We start from the raw sequence: 19,860 nt of genomic DNA, 5'->3' as shown, positions 1-19,860 counted from the left end.
GTCAGGAAATTCTAGAAAGGGATATAAAAGTGTAAGTGGAATTAAACCATGAAAGAAAGGAACATATAAGAAAAGAAATTGGCTAGATTGCAGGATGAGGGCTGGCTTATCTGATATGGTTTGAAGTCTGAATAATTTAGAGGCAGACAGGATGGTAGAGGAAGAAGATGGAAACAGTATGTGCAAAGGCCCTGAGACAAGAGAGAGTGTAGTCGCTATCAGGAATTGAAAGAAAGAGCACACAAAGCAAAAGGTAAGCAAGAGGCTTCTAGAACATCATGAGGATTGGGACTTTACCACCAGAGAGTGGTATTTGAAGCAGGTGGTGACATGATAATACTTCATTAGAAAAGCCAGTCTCTGACTGCAGGATAGATGGGGAGGCAGTTTCAATGCCAAGAGACCAGGTGGAGGGAAATGCAACGGTCCTGGCCAGAGAGAATGGGCTGGGGTGGTGGCAGTGAGGTTGGAGAGAGTTGGAGAGATTCTAGAAAACAACCTGGGAGGTGAAATTGGCAGAACTTGGTGATGGTCTGAGTGGAGGTGGGCAGGTGGGGGAGAGAGAGTGGGGCGCCACAGAGGACCCAGGGATTTTGTTCCCCTGCGGGGATACCAGTACCTTCTCTAAGGCAGAGGCTCGGTCTGGCCCAGGTTGGGGCTCAGAGCGGAGACATGTATCAGTCGGTTGGGGTGAGGTCAATTTCAGGTGGGGCATGAGAAGTGGAGAGAGGTCAGACAGAACAAATGATGGAGGTCTGGGGTCCAGAGCAGAGGTCAGAGCCACGTAAACAATTCATTGCCCTTCAAACATAACTAGCGGATTTGTCCACATTTGTTTCAAGTTTGAGAAATTGTTACTTGGTTTTCATTTGTTTCTTTCTCCCCTTTTGTTTGCAGAGCTTTTTAATTTTTCTTTCTGCCCCTCTCTTATTTGTATGTCTTTTTTTTTCAATTAAATGTTTATTTATTTTGAGAGAGTGTGCATGCAAACGGAGGAGAAGCAGAGAGAGAGAGAGAGAGAGAGAGAGAGAGAGAGAGAGAGAAAGAGAATCCCAAGCAGGCTCCACGCTGTGAGCACAGAGCCCGACGTGGGGCTTGATCCCATGAACTATGAGATCATGACCGAAGCTGAAATCAGGAGTCGAATGCTTCACCGGCTGAGCCACCCAGGCGTCCCTTGTGTGTTTCTTTTGACTCAGAGGCTTCCTAAGGCCACCACCTCCGTCTCTGTAGATGGGATGCGCCCTTCACCCCTGCGGGCTGCCTTGCCGTGTCACTGTGGGGGTGTTAGTAGCAGACAGACAGACAGATAACAAAAGGGGCTTCAGTTGCAAGGCCTTTGGAGGTTATTTGAATGTGGGAAACGGGTTGCTGTTTCGGGCAAGGCTATTTTCCAGCGCGAAAGACCTGAGCTGTGCCGAGGTGCCTTTCAGAAGACGTGCCTGGTGCATCTCAATCTGCAGGCGTGGGCTCAGCCTTCACCCTCCCCGGGGGTGGGGGGGACAGGTTGTTGGACAGCTTCTGGCTTCCGGCAGGTATTCAGACGAAGCTGGTGAGGAGGACAGAAGGGGAGAGAGAAGGCTGGAGGGGAGGGTTTGTTTCCAAGCACGAATAAAAGCACCTAGGAGTGATTTTCACAAGTCAGATGAGCCAGAATGAATAGACGCAGCACATCTTTCTACGTGAACTTTACTAGGCGGCACTGATCCAGAAACTCAGAACCGTAGCGGGATATACCTGGTCCTGAGTCCAGGCAGATTTCACAGGAGGAAAAGAAGGGCTCTGAGGGCTTCACCTGGTGGAATGTTCCAGAGGATCACTACATTGGTGTTTAGTTCCAGTATTTTAAAAATTAAGAAGGACGGTGCTCAGAAAGAATCTTCCGTATCGATTAACAACGAATGTTATAAACGACTGAGGCTCGAGGGAAAAAGATGTGTTTTCCACACGAAGGTGGTTGTTTCGCATGGTCTATCGGGTTGACCCCCACTGTGGGAAGTCCATTCATGGGCGTTGTCACCTCCGTGATCTCTGTGCGGTGGGGGGGGGAGGGTGGTGATGGTGGGTCTGGCTTTGGCCCCAGCTGTCACTGGATCATTGCTGGGGGTGGAGGGACAGCCAAGGAGAAGCCCAGCGTCTCTTAGTCAGACTGTTAGGTTTGCGGTTCGTGGCATCTAGTGTGTTATGTTCCCAAGTCATTTTCCAAAGGAAATTTCTAGAGGGACTTGGCACTTTTTACTGAGGTTGTTTTTCCACGTGGAACTCGACTATTGTGTGTGATGTAATGTGCAGAATCAACAAATACGTAAACGCTTGTGTCTTTATGTGTGATCAACAGATAGAGCTGAGCAGAGACCAGGCACTCTCCTAAGTGTTTAAGGAGTATTAAACCATCGAAGGCTCACGTTCATCCTTTACGCTTGGTGCTTATAAGACCCTCTTTTTACAGATGAGTCAGCAGTGGCACAGACGGGTCGGTTAGCCGGCCGAGGCCACAGGGAGCGTGAGCAGTGGGGCCAGGGTGTGAAACAGCGTCTGCCACCTCTGGGACCTGCTGTTGGCCCTCGAACCATGCAGGGGTTAGGGGTGCCGACACCCTGTGCAGTCAAAAATCTGGCTATAACTTCTGACTCTCTAAAAACTTAACCGCTGGGGCATCTGAGTGGCTCAGTCGGTGAAGCGTCCGACTCTTGATTTCAGCTCAGGTCACGATCTCGTGGTTTGTGAGTTTGAGCCCCGAGCTGACAGCACAGAATTTGCTTGGGATTCTCTGTCTCCTTCTCTCTCTCGCCTTCCCCTACTCTCTCTCTCTCAAATAAACATTTAAAAATGAAAAAAAAAAAAAAAACAACTTAACAGCTTACTGTTTTACTGTTGACCAGAAGGAAGCCTTACTGTTAACATAAATAGTCAATTAACACATATTTTGTATGATACACGTATTATATGCTGTATTCTTACAATAAAATAAGCTAGAGAAAAGAAAACGTTCTTAGAAAATCTAAGAAGAGAACATACATTTACAGTACTGAACTGGGTTGAAAAAAATCCGCGTAGAAGTGTGCCCGTGCCGTTCATAACCGTGTCGTTCGGGGGCTAACTGCACTTCCCTCATTGCTACACCTCTACGGGGAATAGGTGCACCTTTTACAACGTGTAGTCCCAGTGACGTTTTATTTTCTCTTAGGAGCGACTGGGTGACCTCCTACAAGGTCATGGTGAGCAATGACAGCCACACGTGGGTCACTGTTAAGAATGGATCGGGAGACATGGTGAGTTTCCTCTTCCCTCTGTGCGCGCCCTTGGTGTCCGGCCGTGCGGGTGTGTGCGGAGAGAGGCAGTGGGTGCCCCCTCACTGTCCGCGGGTTCCGCGTCAACTCACGCCGATGACGGGTAGCGCCCCTCTCGGCCGTGCCCCGAAGCTCAGTGCCAGGTGGCCCATTTGGAGGTAATGTGCGATCCCAGCTGCTGGGACGCAGTGTCTTCCACAGCTCCCAGGTCAGCCTTGGGAGACTGGTGGCGCGTGCAGTATGCTGGGGTCCCTCACAGCGGCTCCGTGACAGCAGTTCCCCAGCCTCTTCAGTGACCCCCATCTTTGCGCTCCGTGATCCGCTCCAGATCTGCCGGTTCTGACCATGCCACCCTCTTCCTCCGGTTCTCAGGCGCGTCCTTCCTAACGTGGTGTCCACAGTCTTAGACCCTCTGACGGCAGCCTCTGGTTTCAACCTTCTTTCTCGTTCTTACCCCCTGCACACACTCCTCCTGTGTTCCAGTGGCAGTGAGCTAGCTACTCTGCTCTTTCTGAATCCCACCTCTGGGCTTCTCCAGTCATTGCTGCTGCTTTTCTCTAGAATCCCTGCCGTCCCTACAGATCTAAATAGTTTGCCTTCGAGGCCAGTTCACACGCCACCTGCTCCCTGAAGCTCTGTCTGGTCCTTCCCTTCTTCTGAAATCCCAGAGCTCCGTGGCTGTCCCTCTGTCATGGCACTAAGAGCCTTCGCCCGGATTATCTAAGTATTACCTCCTCCTTTTCTCCCCGCTGCCCCAGGAGATTGGGGGCGTCCTGAGGGCAGGATCTACGCCTGATTCATTTCTCTTCTCCCTTCAATGCCCAGCACATATTGGGCGTGTCTCAGTAAAGTCTTTTGGAGTGAATAGTTTACTGACCCTTTTATCCCTTGACAATCAGGCTCTGAAAGATCCTCCCTTTCCCCCCTCATGCATAAATAGATATTTGAAGGAAACAGTGAAAAAGAGATCCCTGTTCTCAACGAGCTGCCCGTCCCCATGGTGGCCCGCTACATCCGCATAAATCCACGGTCCTGGTTCGACAACGGGAGCATCTGTATGAGGATGGAGATCCTGGGCTGTCCGCTGCCAGGTGGGCTTGCTTTTCCGTATTTGCTGCAGGTAGGGTGCTGGTGGAGAACGGGTGCCTGGCCAAGGTGACTACAGACGTGCCAAGCAATCTTTTTCTCGTGTAAAAAAAAAAAAAAAAAAAAAAAAAAAAAAATATATATATATATATATATATATATATATATATATATATATATATGTATATATACCGCATCTATTGCAGAATGTTTAGAAAACAGAGCAAAGCAGAAAGGAAGCAAATAAAAATCTCCCATAACCCTCCTCGGAAACACCACGGATATTTGGGAGGTAGTAGCAAATGGACGTGCCAGCTGTGCTTTGCCGACTGGGATTTTAAGATGATGCATGTTTCAAGGTTGAAAATTCACTCAACACCACCACTCAGAAGCAAGCAAAAGAAAAAAACTAGAGCGAATTTCTTCTGGTGGCATGTTTCCTTGTCTTTGAGTGTTCCCGCTACTCTGGGTAGAGTGTTCCCGCTACTCTTCCTCTACCCAGACCGTGGGTGGGTTCATGTGACCGTGTACGTCGCCTCTTTTCGGTTGAAGTCGCTTTGCTTGGGTGCCTGTGTCTTGGGGTAAACGCTTGTCCCTTGAGGTCGTTGTATTCCCCGTGGCCTGTTTTCACACGGTGGCATCTGGGTGTGACCTCAGGGTGGCAGGAAGAGGCGGGCTTGAATTCACACATGTCATCTGGATCCTTGCTGGTACCTGCTCTGGACAGGCTGATCTGGTCTGGCTCATGACCGGCTCCATCTGGCCTTTGAGAACTTGTGAGTTTGTGCCCATGGGAAGCCTTGTGGATGGCAGCCCCTTCATCCTGACTGGACATCTCCAGGGAAGGAAGTGGGCTCCTAGAACGTTCCTAAGGCTCTTCATTAGGGCCTGTAGGAATTTCCACATCCCTGTCCACCTGCAGGCGGTCCCTAGGGTGCAAAGTGTTCAGCTTTGGGTTCTAGCTTTCCTTACCATTCTTGCCCAACAAGAGAGTGAGGGCTTGCCACTTCTGGGGTTCCCCTACTTGGAGGAAGTGAACCACCAGCTCTGATGTTCTCAGGTGTTACAGTGGCCATCAGGCCATTTCTGTCGCCATCCAGCCCCCCACCGTGAACTTACATTTGCTGTGTTTTCAAAGCATGTTTAATGTCACTTATTGCCTTTCTCTCAATCCCATAATATCCACGTTCTTGCTTCACCAAGGATGAATGTTTAGAATACAAACTCTGCATTGGTGAGAGAGATGGGCCTCTCTACCTACCTACTCACACTTGCACCAGACAGATTCTTTGTTATATATTGGTACTTACTAGATCGTGAAGCCTTTTTTATGTCATTAAGACCATTAGAGACCATCTGTCTTGTGAATGCGTCGTCTAGTCTGTTGACCACGTCCTGTTTTTAGTCTGCCTTGCAGTTGGGTGTTCAGTTTTGTTCCCAGTGTTTTGGTTCCATAAAGAACCGCACAAGGAATGTCTTTGTTTCTGGGCCCTTGTGTGCTTCCACGATTATTTATTTGTCTAAATTACAGGATCATTCAATTTATAGGACTGGCGTTTAACATTAGGTTACGGTAAACAGGATCGCTGGCTCCAAGGGCGTGTGCGTTTTCAAGGCTGATCCAGAGAGGATGTTCGAGGCCAGCCTGGTTTGGGACCTGGGCCTCCTATGGGGCTGGTTTCTGCTGGAGTTGCAATCATAGGTCCCGTGTGCTGCGGCCCAGGGCCTCTAGGCTTTCTGGAATGCGCAGACTGGAGACACAGATGCAGGAGGGTATGTGAGCGGTCCTGTGTGCTCCTGTGTCGCTCGGCACAGCTTCAGTCTGCTTGCTTTAAAGAGAAGGTCCCGGTGTCTGTCTGTGGGCAGGAATTCATCCGTTGTTGGTAAGGGGCAAAGGGCATCCTGTGAGAGTCTCATGAAATAAATATTTCCCTGTGAAGTTATTCTTGGGATGTGTGTGTGTTTGAAGATAGGTCCATGGGGCAACTTAAACACAAAGACAGAGTTAACAGTGTGAATTCCAGGTGGGTTTCAAGTGCAGACTTGGAATGGGGCTCTTTTCCCACCCTAAATATTTAGGGCCATCCTTCTTCTCACAGCTACTTAGCAGTCTGCCCAGAGGGGAGCTGGCCTTTGTGACGCCACGTGGTGGTGGTCACATCTGAGGGGCTGGGGCCGCGCAGGGGCCCCCAAGTCCACGTGGGCAAGTGAACCTTGCTCACTGCCCTGTGGTTGGCACGGTCCCTTTGTGCAAGTTCACGAGGCCAAAGGCAGAGATTACCGAACCGACTCAGCCGCTCAGACCTAAGGTGACTCTGTGGTCTGAATGCAACCGCCCGGAGCCTGTTTTTCCTGGAACTCTTATTTATGAAAAATTCATTTACCTTTGCTTCTGCTCTCTTTGTTCTGTTCTTACCATCCTCCTGTGAACCCTCAGGTCGGGGCAGAGGAAGGTGGTGATTCTTTTCAAGTCTGTCATGAGTAATGTTTCCAGAAACTTTTGAACTGGAAAATGAATTACTGCATGCCATAGTCTATTAATAGGATTTTTAAAGCTCAGAACTAAAAGAAAATGGAGACAGTTGTTTATGGTTACAGTTTCAGTTTTGCAAGATGAGAAGGTTCTAGAGATCTGTCTTACAACAATGCAGATATGTTTAACACTACTCAAATGTGCCCTTAAAAACGCTCAGGATGGTGAATTATGTAAGTCTTTTACCACAATTAAATTTTTTTAATGTAAAAAATATTTTATTCTTTTTTATTTCTTTATTTTTTTTTTTAAGTTTATTTTTTGAGAGAGAGAGAGAGAGAGCATGAGTGGAGAAGGGGCAGAGAGAGAGAGGGACAGAGGATCTGAAGCGGGCTCCATGCTGACAGCGGAGAGCCCGATGCGGGGCTTGAACCCACACACTGGCGAGATCATGACCTGAGCCAAAGTCAGACGCTTAACCAACTGAGCCACCCAGGTGCCCGTATTCTTTTTTATTTTTATTTGAGCATAGTTGACACACAATGTGACATTAGTTTCAGGTGTACAATGTAGCGATTTGATAAGTTTATATGTTATGCTGTGCTCACTCCGAGTATAGCTGTCGTCTGTCACCGTAAACACTGTTGTGGTATCATCGACTATATCCCCTAGGCTTATGCCTTTTATTCCCATGGAAATCCTATGGTATGTATCTTTCTCCGATGGACTTATTTCCCTTAGCATAATGCATTCTAGGTGGTTCATTTTTTTAAGACGTTAAAAAGAAAGTCCTCTTCCCCACATTTGAACGGTCTCGTCCATTTTGGATGAGTACGCATAAAGATCTGTGCATGCCGGAAGCTGGGGAGAGCCTAGGAAGATACATTTTTAACCGTGAATGTTTCAGGTTAAGACACGCTCTGGCTGGGGCACCTGGTTGGCTCCGTCACTTAAGCGTCCGACTTCGGCTCAGGTCATGATCTCACAGTTCGTGAGTTCGAGCCCCGCGTCGGGCTCCTTGCTGACAGCTCAGAGCCTGGAGCCTGCTTCGGATTCTGTGTCTCTCTCTGTCTCTCTCTGCCCCTCCATCACTCACACTCTGTCTCTCTCTCTGAAAAATAAACATAAAAAAAAAAAAGGCACATGCTGGTTGACTTCAAGATCCGTGTGGGGGCACCTGGGGGTCATGATCTTGTGCTTTTGTGAGATCGAGCCCCTCATCAGGCTCTGTGCTGACAGTGCAGAGCCTGCTTGGGATTCTCTCCCTCTCTCTCTCTTCCCCTGCCCCCCTTGTGCTCTCTCTCTCTCAAAAAAAGAAAATAAAAGATCACAGTGTTGGTGGTGTTCAGCTATTTCGTTACTGCAAACAATACTGCCATGGGTAGAATCTGTTTCTGAAAAGGGCCCCATCGCTCTGCACACGATTTCCCCGCAGGGCAACAGGACCGTGGCCAGGATGCCGGGAAGTGACTTTCAGGGCCAGGGATGGCGATGCTTGGGCCCCGGTGCTGCTCGGCAGCTCCTACTGTGAGTGTCTGATCCCTGGGGAAAGTCGCCACTCCTCCCCCCTCGTCTTCCCGGCCACCAGGTCTGAGTGACTGCCCTCCCTCTGCACACCGTGCTGACGTGTCTGGGGTTCTCGGATTCGACTCAGGACCTCACGGGGAGATGTGCACGGGTCTGGGGATAGGAGCTCGTTTCCTGTCAAGCGTGGGGGGAGCTGCTAAGGGGTGATGCCCCATGTCTATTCCTGCGAGTGGACTCGGGCCCTCAGAGTCCCTCCTAGGGGAGACCCTTCCTTCCTCCTGATACACAGACCCTCCCAGTCATAAATCACTGAGAAAATAGTTCTTTTGCAAGACCACCGCCCATGTTGCTGACCTGGAATGTTTCAGCCAGCGCCCCCAGCCATCATCAATATGGGTAAACTGGGGAAGGAAGGGGCTCCCCTGGGTCAGCATGGCGGCAAAGACCTTGGAAGTTTATTTGCTTTGCTACCTTTCACTTTTCTTCACAAAGGCCACAGCTGGAATACTCACTTATCCCGTGGAACCGGTCATTATTTGGGGCCCAGGCCTGGGCTTTGCAAAGACAGGAATCCACACGCAAAGTTGCTGTGGCCTTTATTTTATCTTCCTTTGCTGAGGGTGATGTTTTCTCAGCCTCTTTTTCTTTAAATTTTTTTTCAACGTCTTTATTCATTTTTGAGAGACAGAGAGTGAGCAGAGGAGGGCAGAGAGAGAGAGGGAGACACACAATCGGAAGCAGGCTCCAGGCTCCGAGCTGTCCGCACAGAGCCCAACGTGGGGCTCGAATCCACGAGCCGTGAGATCGTGACCTGAGCCGAAGTCGGACGCTGAACCGACTGAGCCACCCGGGTGCCCCCAGCCTCTTTCTGATGAGACTGGAAGAACTCTTGGGAATGGCTGTGTACCAGCGGCAGCCTGTCTGCGTCATTGCTCATGGCCTGGGCCTTGTCTGATCTGGAAAAAAAAGAGAAGAATCCATGTCCGTTTCAGGGAAGCTGGGTGGATGGAAAGGGCATGAGCTCTGGCTTAGATCAGACCTCGGTTCATGCTGTAGCATCATCCCCCGGCACCTGTGCTCTTGTCCAGCTTCTGGAAATACTCTGTGCTTTGCTGGGCTTGGGTTCTAAAGCGGAGGTAATCCCTTCCCTGTAGAACTGGGACTAAGTCCTTCTGCCTTTTCCCCCAACATGCCAGTGAAATGACTCAAGCCCTCCCCACGGACCTATGAGAGGTCCTTAGTGTCCCTCCCCGCCCCCCGGGATTTCTGGGGCTACCTGGGGTGGCTGCCTACAGTCTCCAGGCAGCCACTTTTGCCTTCTGCTTCACATGTCTTCTCCCAGTGCTCTGCCTGGTCCGCTTACGCCATTAGTCCCCTACCCCCTTGATTTGAGAGTACAGTCTCCACTGATGTTTATTCACACCAGGGAGTATTGCTGAGGTTTAGGGATAAGAAGGGGGCTTTGCTGCATGTAACGTAGAACCGCACAGGTCCGACAGTCCACATTTCTGTCCCTCAGGCCTCTGGTCATCCCAGTAAAGGGGGTCCATGGCTTGCTGCCTTTCTCCTCAGACTGGCCTGCCGCGTGCTGCTGAGACCGTGCTCTCCCTGCATGGACCTTTCCTCTGCTTCCCATTTCCTGTCTGGCTGTCTTTCTCTGACTTCCTGTCTCTTGGACTTCTGGGTTGGAGAAGGAGAGCAAGTGGGATTGAAATATCTGTTTCTTTCTTTCTTTCTTTTTTTTAATGTTTGTTTATTTTTGAGAGACAGAGAGAGAGAGAGCAGGGGAGGGGGAAGAGAGAGAGGGAGACACAGAATCCGACGCAGGCTCCAGGCTCCGAGCTGTCCGCACAGAGCCCGACGCGGGGCTTGAATTCACGGACCGCGAGATGGTGACCTGAGCCGAAGTCGGATGCTTACCCAACTGAGCCGCCCGGGCGCCCCCTATCTCTTTCTTTTTTAGATAAAGACCATGAATGCCCTTCCTCTCCTTCCTCCCATCCTGGCTTGTTGGAGCCTTGCCTTTCAAAACCACGAGTTCACGAGAAGGACTCAGCTGCTCCCCTGGAATGCACGCAGGCTGCCCTCCTTCTTCATCGTCGCTCTTCACTGCCCTTCCATCCCTGCTGCACAGATGCCAGGACGACTAGACGAGAGCCATTTGTAGAGTGCCCTCGTGCTCAGCGCCGAACAATTATCATTTTCCCCCACCTCCCCCTCCTTTTACTGCCCTTGGCTGGACAGTTTGGTTCTGTGGCTAACTCACTTCTCAAGTCACCAGACCCCACGGATGATGGGAGGACGAGAGAGAAGGTGTTTCATTTCTTCGTGTCCTGCTTTTGTTTTGTCCCCTGTTATGTAGGGTAGTAGGCTACTGGCTGCTTTTATAACCTGCTGACGGGCATCAACCTCTCCTTTTCCAGAAACCAGAACGCCTCCCTCTCCTGTCTCCCGCTTGTGCAGAGGACTCTGAGATTTGGGGATGAGAGAGCAGGTCACGTGGGGAACCACAGATTTCCCTCCTTCCCCGGGATCAGTAACACAGCAAGAAGCCTACCTCTTACTGTACCGAAGTAGCTCAGTTCAGGAAGGGGGGCGGTCCTCCCCTAGTGGCCTTTGCCTTGTAAGGCTTGCCATGACTGAGTGCATTGGGTTGAATAGCATCCCCCCACATTCATGTCCATCTGGAACCTTGGGATGTGATCTTATTTGGAAGTAGGGTCTTTGCCGGTGTGACTGGCGAAGATTAGGGTGGGCCCTAAATCCAATGACTGGTGTCCTTAGGAAGAGAAAACAGACACACAGAGAGAAGGCCATGGGATGATAGGGGCAGAGATTGCGTGACGTGGCTACAAGCCGGGGGTTGACAGCAACTGCCAGAAGCTAGGAAGGGGCACGGAAGGACACTCCCCTAGAGCCTTGAGCTGATTTCAGATCTCTACCGTTCATAGCTGTGAGATGGTAAATTTGTTCCAGGCTACCTAGGTTATGGTACTGTGTTACGGTAGGCCCTAGAAAGCTAGTGCACTAAGGGACCCAGGGGTGGTGTAGGGTTCCCTAATTGTCCTGAATCCCCAGGATGTGATTGTCATTCGCCACCCCCTCTGCCCTGCCTTCTAGTCTTCGTTCTGCCACGGCGATGAGGAATACCAGCTGAGCGTATAGTGGGCTCCTTCTCAGAGGTCTCCTGGCCCCAGAACGTGTTATCCTCTTCATAAGCAGTCTTTCCTAAGTAACTGGATGGGGATGTGTATCCATCCACCCACCGACTCATTCATTCCTCACTCGTGCATTCGTACATCAGACACGTAGGATGTGCCTGTCCTGGGGCAGGGCCCAGGGGTTCCGAGAGGAGGTGGACACTTCTGCTGACCCCCCCGCCCCCCCCCCCCCTCCAAGAGCTCTCTCACAGTATAACAAGGGAAGTGTGCCGGGCATCCTTTCCCCCAGGGAAACCACTCTCCACTCAGGGGGGTCCAGCCTTGCTGGCTGTAGCCTGTCTTTCCTGTAAAGAACTTGCCCTTACGGAGTTTCAATAAACCTGTGGTTTCTCTTCCTGGTGCACCTGCCCCTTGCTGATTATTGGGAAACTGCAAAAACTTCAGCACTCCTAACAACTGTCTTTTCGGAGAGTTCCTCCTGTCAGGCTGCAAATTGGCCCCAGGACGGTCTGGAGAAACAACGTCAGATCGGAGGGGTTCCTGGGCTCCTGCGTGCTGCACAGCGGAGCCATTATGCAGCAGGGCTACGTGAAAAGGGGCGAAAAGAAATCGGCATCACCATATGCTCCGCCTTTGCAGCCCCTCGTAGCAGGGTTTGATGCTTCCACGGACAGTAATGACCTGGCGTGAAAACGGCCTCTGTCAGGGGCTCCAGCTCTTCCCCTTCCTCCTCTTGGAGGGACCTTGTCATAACAGTCAGGTGGGGCCTGGACACCTGTGACCTCTTTTCATCAGGGGGCTGGCTCTTTGGCGCTCAGCTTGCATCTGGTGCCAGGTTATCTGCACTCAGGAGTCGGGGCTTTGGGCCACAGTGGCGGGCATTTCCTTGGGGAGAGGCCGGGGAGTCCTTTTCTTAAAAAAAACAAGTGAGGGTCACCTAGTGGCTCAGTTGGTTAAGCGTCCGACTTCGGCTCAGGTCACGATCTCCCGGTTCGTGAGTTCGAGCCCCGTGTCGGGCTCTGTGCGGACAGCTCGGAGCCTGGAGCTGCTTCGGATGCTGTGTCTCCCCCTCTCTCTCTGCCCCTCCTCTCTCTCTCTCTCTCTCTCTCCCTCTCTCAAAAATAAACATTAAAAAAAAAAGAAGTGAAACTCACATAATGTACAATTAACCATTTTGAATTTTTTTCATGTTTATTTATTTTTGAGAGAGGGAGAGACAGAGTGCGAGCAGGGGAGGGGAAGAAAGAGAGGGAGACGCAGAGTCCAAAGCAGGATCCAGACTCCAAGCTGTCAGCACAGAGCCTGACTCGTGGCTTGAACTCACAAACCGTGAGATCACGACCTGAGCCCGAGTCAGAAGCTTAACTGACTGAGCCACCCAGGTCCCCTTCAACGAACCATTTTAAAGATACGGTTCAGTGGTACTTAGCACATTCCCAAGGTGGTACAAGCACTGGCTTTGTCTAGTTTCTGAATTTCATCATGACCCATAAACACACCCTGGGTCCATTGAGTAATCACTTCCTGACCCTCCTTCCCCGCCGTCCCCACGACCTCTAACCTCTACCCCTGTGGGTTGCCTGCTCTGGATAGAGCATGTCAAAGGAATCGTGAGCCCAGCGGTTCTTAATTGCACGTGAGCCTCCTTTCCAGCAAAGACAGCCTCTCCCCTCCCCTCCGAATGCCCACCCCCAGTCAAGCGAGGTCCCCAAAGTAGCAGAGACAGCGAAGCACATTAGTTCGAGAACCTCGGCTCCCCCCCGGATTTCCGGGGATGGGGTTTGGTCTCGAGTCCTCACTGTTCTTGCAAAAAGAGCCCTGTGTGGTGAGCTGGTGTGTGTTTGGGGACAGGAAGAGCGGGTGTCCGGGCCGTGAGGAGGCAGGGATGTCCCAGGTGCGTAGGCAGTCTCCTAGGGCTCCCATGAAGAGTACCAGAACCTGGGAGGTGATGGTAACACAAAGCTATTGTCTCTGTTCTGGAGGCCAGAAGCCCTAGGTCAAGACGTCAGCAGGGCTGGCTCTTCCTCAGGCCGTGGCGGAGAATCTTCCCTGTGCCTCTGCCCCACTTCTGGGGGCCTGCTAGCAGTCGGTGGTTCTGGTTCTTGTAGAGGCATCGCCGCACCTGTGCCCTCCCCTCCACCGGGACTCCTCCCTGCCTGCTTACCTCTGTGTCTGCATCCCCCTTGCTGGAGACACCAGGCATGATGCATCAGGGCCCACTCTCATCACCTCATTTTCTTTTTTTAATGTCTATTTATTTTTGAGAGACAGAGACAGAGAGCAAGCAGAGGAGGGACAGAGAGAGAGGGAGACACAGAATCCCAAGCAGGCTCCAGGCTCCGGGCTGTCAGCATAGAAACTGACACGGGGCTCAAACTCACGAACTGTGAGATCGTGACCTGAGCCGGAGTCAGATGCTTAACCGACTGAGCCACCCAGGTGCCCTTGTAATGACCACATTTTAACTTGCTGACCTCTGTAAAAACCCTCGCTCCAAATAAGGTCACATTCTAAAGTACTGGGGGTTAGGACTCTAACATATCTTTTTGGGTTGGCGGGGGGGACATAATTCAACCCCCAAAAGGTATAATCAGTAGACAGGTTCAGGCAGAGGAGGATTTTGAGTAGCTGAATAAGAGAAGAACAGTCAGGGAGATGGCATGCTCCACATGCCCCTCCGGGAGTTTGTCCCCATAACTAAGGTGTTCCGGAAGGAATCAACTGGTTTTCAGCACATATGACATGTGAAACCAAACAAGCCAAGGGAAGCAAGGAGACCTATTTTTCCAAAGCTCCATCTGTGGGGATATAGGCCTCACAGACTGAATCAGGACTTGTGTTTCAAATGCCAGAAGCCCTATTCTAATTAGCTTGTGGGGTAGGGGAGGACAGTTTTGGCTCACATACACGAAAACTCCAGGGGTGGATCTGACTCCGACTCTGGCTTCAGGCAAGAGTAGTTCTACTATGTCAGGGCTCCCCTTCTCTCCATCTCACGGACAGGGAGACCAACACCCCAAACCCATCCCACAATGTGAGCAACTCCTACAGAAGGAGAGTCTTGTCCTCCCATGTCTGGGAGAAAAGTCGTCTCATTGGCCCAGCTTGGACCCTAGGATCTTGGGATCCCCTCTGAGCCAGTGACTGTGGGTACAGGGACACATGTTTCATGGCTGGACCTTGGCCACATACTCATGCCTCTGCATGCTGGGCAAGGCAATTTTATCCAAGCCATCTGGAATACATTCCCCGCGGGCAGAAGGGATCTTTTGTCCACAGAAAGAAGAAGGGGACCGTGGCTTCGACCAGTTGGCTCTGTCTGCAGACCCTGGACCCCCAGAGGGCTTGGCTTGGTTCTTACCCATCTCTTTACCTACAGTACTGAGCTCCTCGTAGGTTCTCAATAAAACTTTATCCAGTCAGAGTAAGTGGGCAAATAAAGAATTCTTTGCTCAAAATGTGGGAGGTAGAAAGTTGTGAAAAATACCGACCTGTGGTTTTGAGACAGTTTTTGGAACTTGTACCCTTGTCCCTAGGCATATTGATTAGTCTTAAGGAGGGCATGACGTTGCCAAACGTGGAGCTCCTCTGTACTTAGAGTCCTGAGTTTTTCTTCAATCCTTTTGAAGAACCTTCAAGGCCTAACTTGAGTTTGAAGACCAAGTGGCTTTAAAGAGTTTTGGAAAGAGGCCCCTGGGACTTGGGGAGTGTGGAGTCGCTCTTAGGAAGCATCCTACGGGTAAATAAAGTGCAAATTAACGTGGAAAATATGCTTACCTTTTGCTTTGAGACACACAGGCTTGGAAATCCAAGGGAGGCAGCTCGCGTGAGGGTGTGGTCAACCCACGCTCCTGGAAGCCGAGTGCTTGAAACTAACTGGGGAGCCTGTGCTAAACCCGATCAGATCTGCTTTTGCTTTCTTTCCTGGACAGCATGCCAGCTCGCCCTGGTCCTAATTCCCTTTCAATGGCGGTCCTTGTTTCTACTGGTGTTATGGGCAGACCTTGGTGGGTATTAAAATCTGGGTTTTTTGGTGTTTGGGCCTATATGTGATTTTCACCTCATCGCATGCAGCCTCAGTTCTCCAGCGTGAAGCCAGTGGGTTCTCTAGCGTGAAGCCAATGGTTAGTGAACCCTGGCAAGGTCGGTTATGGCCGTCACGACCTGTGGTTCTGGGGACGCAGACATCGTGCAGCTGGTTCAGTTGACGGCAGCTGTGTGCCATGCGTATCGAGTGCCTTGTCCCTGCTGGCGGGGTGCTTGGTACTTTAACACAGTGTTCCTCAGACTTCTGATCTGTAGAATCAGCTGGGATTGTTTTTACGTGCGGATTCTGATTCAGTAGGTCTGGGCTGGGTCTGACAGGCAGCCCGGGTGCTGGTCGGAGGACCACATTTGGTGGCACAAATCAGGATCCACTGCTCCGGTACCGCTCAGAGCCCGTCCCTCTGTCACCCGCCACGGCCACGGCCACTGCCTCTGGAGTCACCCCTTGAGCCACTTGGATCAAACCACAGCTGCTGTGGCTCCAGCCTTGCCCACACGGCGTCTGGGGTAGGAGAGCAACCTGACTAAAGCAACGTGTTCTCTCTACATTGGGAGCCGGCTAGGATTTCCAGCTTCATCCTCCAGTTGGAGACGCCGTGGGGCTGGCTGTAGGTCACGTCCAGAGAAAGACCTCCAGGCCCACTGAGCGCCCCTCCCCCTTATCCTCCTCCTGACTCCTCTTCTTCCCCAGCCTGTCCTTTCTTCTGAGGGTCCTTTGTCCTCATAATTATGTGAACAACACGGCTTATGTGGATTGAAGAAAAGAGTCAATTTATATGGGGTAGAGAATCAAGTTAAGAGCAGACATCTCTCCCCAGACCTCCGAATCCCAGTCTCCATGGGTCACCGGCGTTAATACAGCCTGATCATGCCTGTTGGGGTGTTCCAGCTGCAACAACGGAAACCCCAGTGCCCGCCCCCACCCCCCTCCTCCCCCGCCCGGCTTAGTGGGTAAGGGAATTGGATATCTCATGCGGTTGGGAGTGCCAGGGGAGATTGGTTGGGATCCAATGTAGCATCACTCGTTGGCTCCTGATGCTCGTGGGGTTCTCTCTGTCCTCTACCACGGAGAGATTCTCACTCACTCCTGCTCTGCACCATTAAAGTCCTTCCCTTCCATCTGGACCAGTAAGAGAGGCCAGGAGATGCTGTGCTCTGATTGGCTGAGACCAGTCACACTGGCCCCCTGAGCTGGGATATGAGGTGTACTTCCTAGAAGGGTTAGGGTGATTCCCAAACTGCACTGGGTTTCTGTTAGGAAGGGTGGAAGGGGACTAGATGGTGGGCGAGTAACTAATAGTGTGCACCACACTTCCAGAAGTTTCCATTCATGTGTATAGCGGTGATATTCATTCACTTATTCATTCATTCAGTGCTGAGAGTTTGCCAGGCACATCAGTGATCCCAGTTAATATTAAGCAAGGAAACACCAACGAGAGAAGGACCTTTCTTCCCTGTTTAGGGGTGAAGAGACCAAGGCAGAAACTGCTCCAGTGACTTAGCCAGGATCACACAGCACTTAAGCAGAAGAGCGGAGATTTGAACCCGGCATTCTGGGTCTAAGTCCGCACTTCCCACCACTGGCTAACTCCGACTCCTGAGCTACTTCTCAAACGTTGGCTCTCTCCCCTCTGTGCATATGTTCTGAAGCTAGAGATTAGCTTGTGTCTCCACACGAATCAGGCCACTAACAGAACCCACCACAAGGAATAGGACGATGTGAGTGAATTTAAAATCGTATTTCTGTCCCCAGATCCAAATAACTATTATCACCGACGGAATGAGATGACCACCACCGACGACCTGGATTTCAAACACCACAACTACAAGGAAATGCGCCAGGTGAGATCCAGATTTCTCAAAGAGCATTGCATCATATGCTTGTGACATAGTTGCTTGTGTGTGTGTGTGCATGTGTGTGTGTGTGTGTTTCCTTCCAGAAATTAAGATGATGTGTTTGGCGTAGGCATCTGAAGGATCATTTTGGTTTTCTGAAGCCACGCTAAATGCTTGTAGTTTGTAGGTTGAGAATGCCTTGTTGGGGTTCCAGTGACCAGAGGCAGGCTCCCCCTGCAGCAAATAGTTGAAACAGAATTTGAAGCCAGACTTTTCTGATTTAACACAGGGGTTCTTAGGAATCACTGTGTGTTTGGGGCACCTGGGCGGCTCAGTCAGTTGAGCGTCTGACTCTTGATTTTGGCTCAGGTGGTGATCCCAGGGTCATGGGATCGAGCCCCTCATCAGGCTCTGTGATGAGCGTGGAGACTGCCTTCTCTCTCTCTCTCTCTCTCTCTGCCCCTCTTCCCTGCTCACATTCTCTCTCTCTCTCTCTCATAAAAAAAAAAGACTCACTGTGCATTTAAGGGATAACACTGATTTGTGGATGTTGGTCATAGGCATTTGAAGAAGGAAAAGGATCTAGAATACATTGATAATAGTCATTGTAGAACCTACATCAATTTACTATATTAGCAATTTACCTGCATTAACATGGTCAGTCTCCTCACCACCCCCGGAGGGCAGGGACTGTTATCCTTCCCTTACCGATGGGGAAACCCAGTTACCAAGGAAATATATAACACTACCCCTTGGTATTCAGACTCCCTGATCCTCCATTTGGGTTGTATAACAGAATCACTTGGGGAAATTTGGAAAAATACTTGTACTTGAACCCTACCTTGGGCCACTTTTTAAAGCAGAACCCTTAGGAGAAGGGTCTGGAGGGTCTAAGTTTTGAAAAGCTCTCCTTGGGTTTCTAATGTACGGCCAGGCTTGAGAATTACTGGTTGATGCCTTTATACTCTTATTTATTACTTTCGTGCCGTTAGGAGCAAAAGTCAATCCCAGCTGAGACTGTCCCCAGATTTAGTTACAGAAACCAAGTAATTCTGAGCTGCGGAGAATATTTGCATACTGGGCCTGGAAGGAGGAAGGGTCCAGCCATTGATTAGGTCAGGCTAAATTAAGAGCAGCCTGAATGCTGAGTGCTCGGCGTGTGAAATCCTGTTCCGCCTTTGCCCCCAGCATGGTGCTAGAAAACTCAGGGGGTGCTGACGAATGAGAAACCCTTGGATACCTAAGAATCTGTTTGAAGAGACTGAACAGTCAGATAGCCTCATGAATACATTTACAGAACAAGGATTCACCAAGGGCACATTAACGTGGCTCAAAGCAAGGGGCCCTGGGTGCTGAGAGAAGGAGCCAGCCACCCAGGGCCAGTGCAGGGGACATTCCTGAGGTCAGAGCAATTAGGCTGAGCTGAGAGGGCTCCCCGCCTCATCCCAGGGAACCCAGAAACCCCAGTTCGTCTCAATGTCATTTAATTTGAGACGCTCACACACAGCTTCCGGACACCTGTCAGCACAGACTTAGAGGTGGGGCTTGCTGAAGAGGTGGTCTTGCTGTCTTGTTCTTCAGAAATCAAGATGTGTTTGGACTTGAGGTCTGTGCATCGTCCCTGCTGCTCTGCATTCTCCGGCATTTATACGAGGACTCTGGTCACCATTCTGTTCTACAGAGCACTTGTGTGTTAACTCAGCTTCGCTCCCTGGACATCTTTGCAAGCCCAGAAACTAGGCAAATGTCAACTCAGTTGGTGCAATTAACGTCAAAAGCAATGAATCTAAATGCACTTAAAATGAGCTATTGCACAGAGTCTGGGTAGCTGGTGTCTTTATTTTTTTTTTTTTTTAATTTTTTAATGTTTATTTATTTTTGAGACAGAGAGAGAGCTTGAACGGGGGAGGGTCAGAGAGAGAGGGAGACACAGAATCCGAAGCCGGCTCCAGGCTCCGAGCTGTCAGCACAGAGCCCGACGCGGGGCTCGAACTCACAGACCGCGAGATCATGACCTGAGCCGAAGTCGGACGCTCAACCGACTGAGCCCCCCGGGCGCCATGCTGGTGTCTTTAAATAGTTGTTCTGTGTGGAAGATCGGGGCCCTTCCAGAAAAGCAGAGCTAGTGGAGTGTGCTTTGTTACCCTGGGTGACTCTGCTTACCATCGTCGTGGTGATGTAGAGCCAAGAGGAGCCGGGGAGTGGTCAATGCAACCCCTGCAGGTGGTGTTGGGTGACCCCAGGGCCCCGCAGCGCTCCACTGGAAGCTATTCAGGGGAGCATCTATCAATCCTGAAGAGCGTTCAAGCCGGAAGCGATTTGCCATTTGCATTCCTGGCTCCTGGGGATGAAAAAGAAGCCAGCATTTTTAGCAATTCCCCGTATGGAGTCTGCGAGGTTACTATAGAAATCTCTCGACTTCGGGGGAAAAAAAATGTTA

General features: G+C 50.7%; 1 protein-coding gene across 1 annotated transcript in view; it reads left to right on the top strand.

Annotated features, from left to right (window-relative positions):
• The window catches only part of CPXM2 (carboxypeptidase X, M14 family member 2), a 140,687-nt gene that overhangs the window by 92,368 nt on the left and 28,459 nt on the right, over window positions 1-19,860 (top strand). The window contains exons 5-7 of the mRNA XM_042908489.1: window positions 3,188-3,272; window positions 4,231-4,381; window positions 17,338-17,426. Of these exons, the coding sequence (XP_042764423.1) occupies window positions 3,188-3,272; window positions 4,231-4,381; window positions 17,338-17,426 (325 nt within the window). The remainder of the gene's footprint in view (window positions 1-3,187; window positions 3,273-4,230; window positions 4,382-17,337; window positions 17,427-19,860) is intronic.

This window comes from Panthera leo, chromosome D2 (genome assembly GCF_018350215.1).
Source record: "Panthera leo isolate Ple1 chromosome D2, P.leo_Ple1_pat1.1, whole genome shotgun sequence".
Taxonomy (NCBI): Eukaryota; Metazoa; Chordata; class Mammalia; order Carnivora; family Felidae; genus Panthera; species Panthera leo.
Note: the sequence above shows the minus strand (reverse complement) of the source record. Positions and strands in the feature narration are given on the sequence as shown.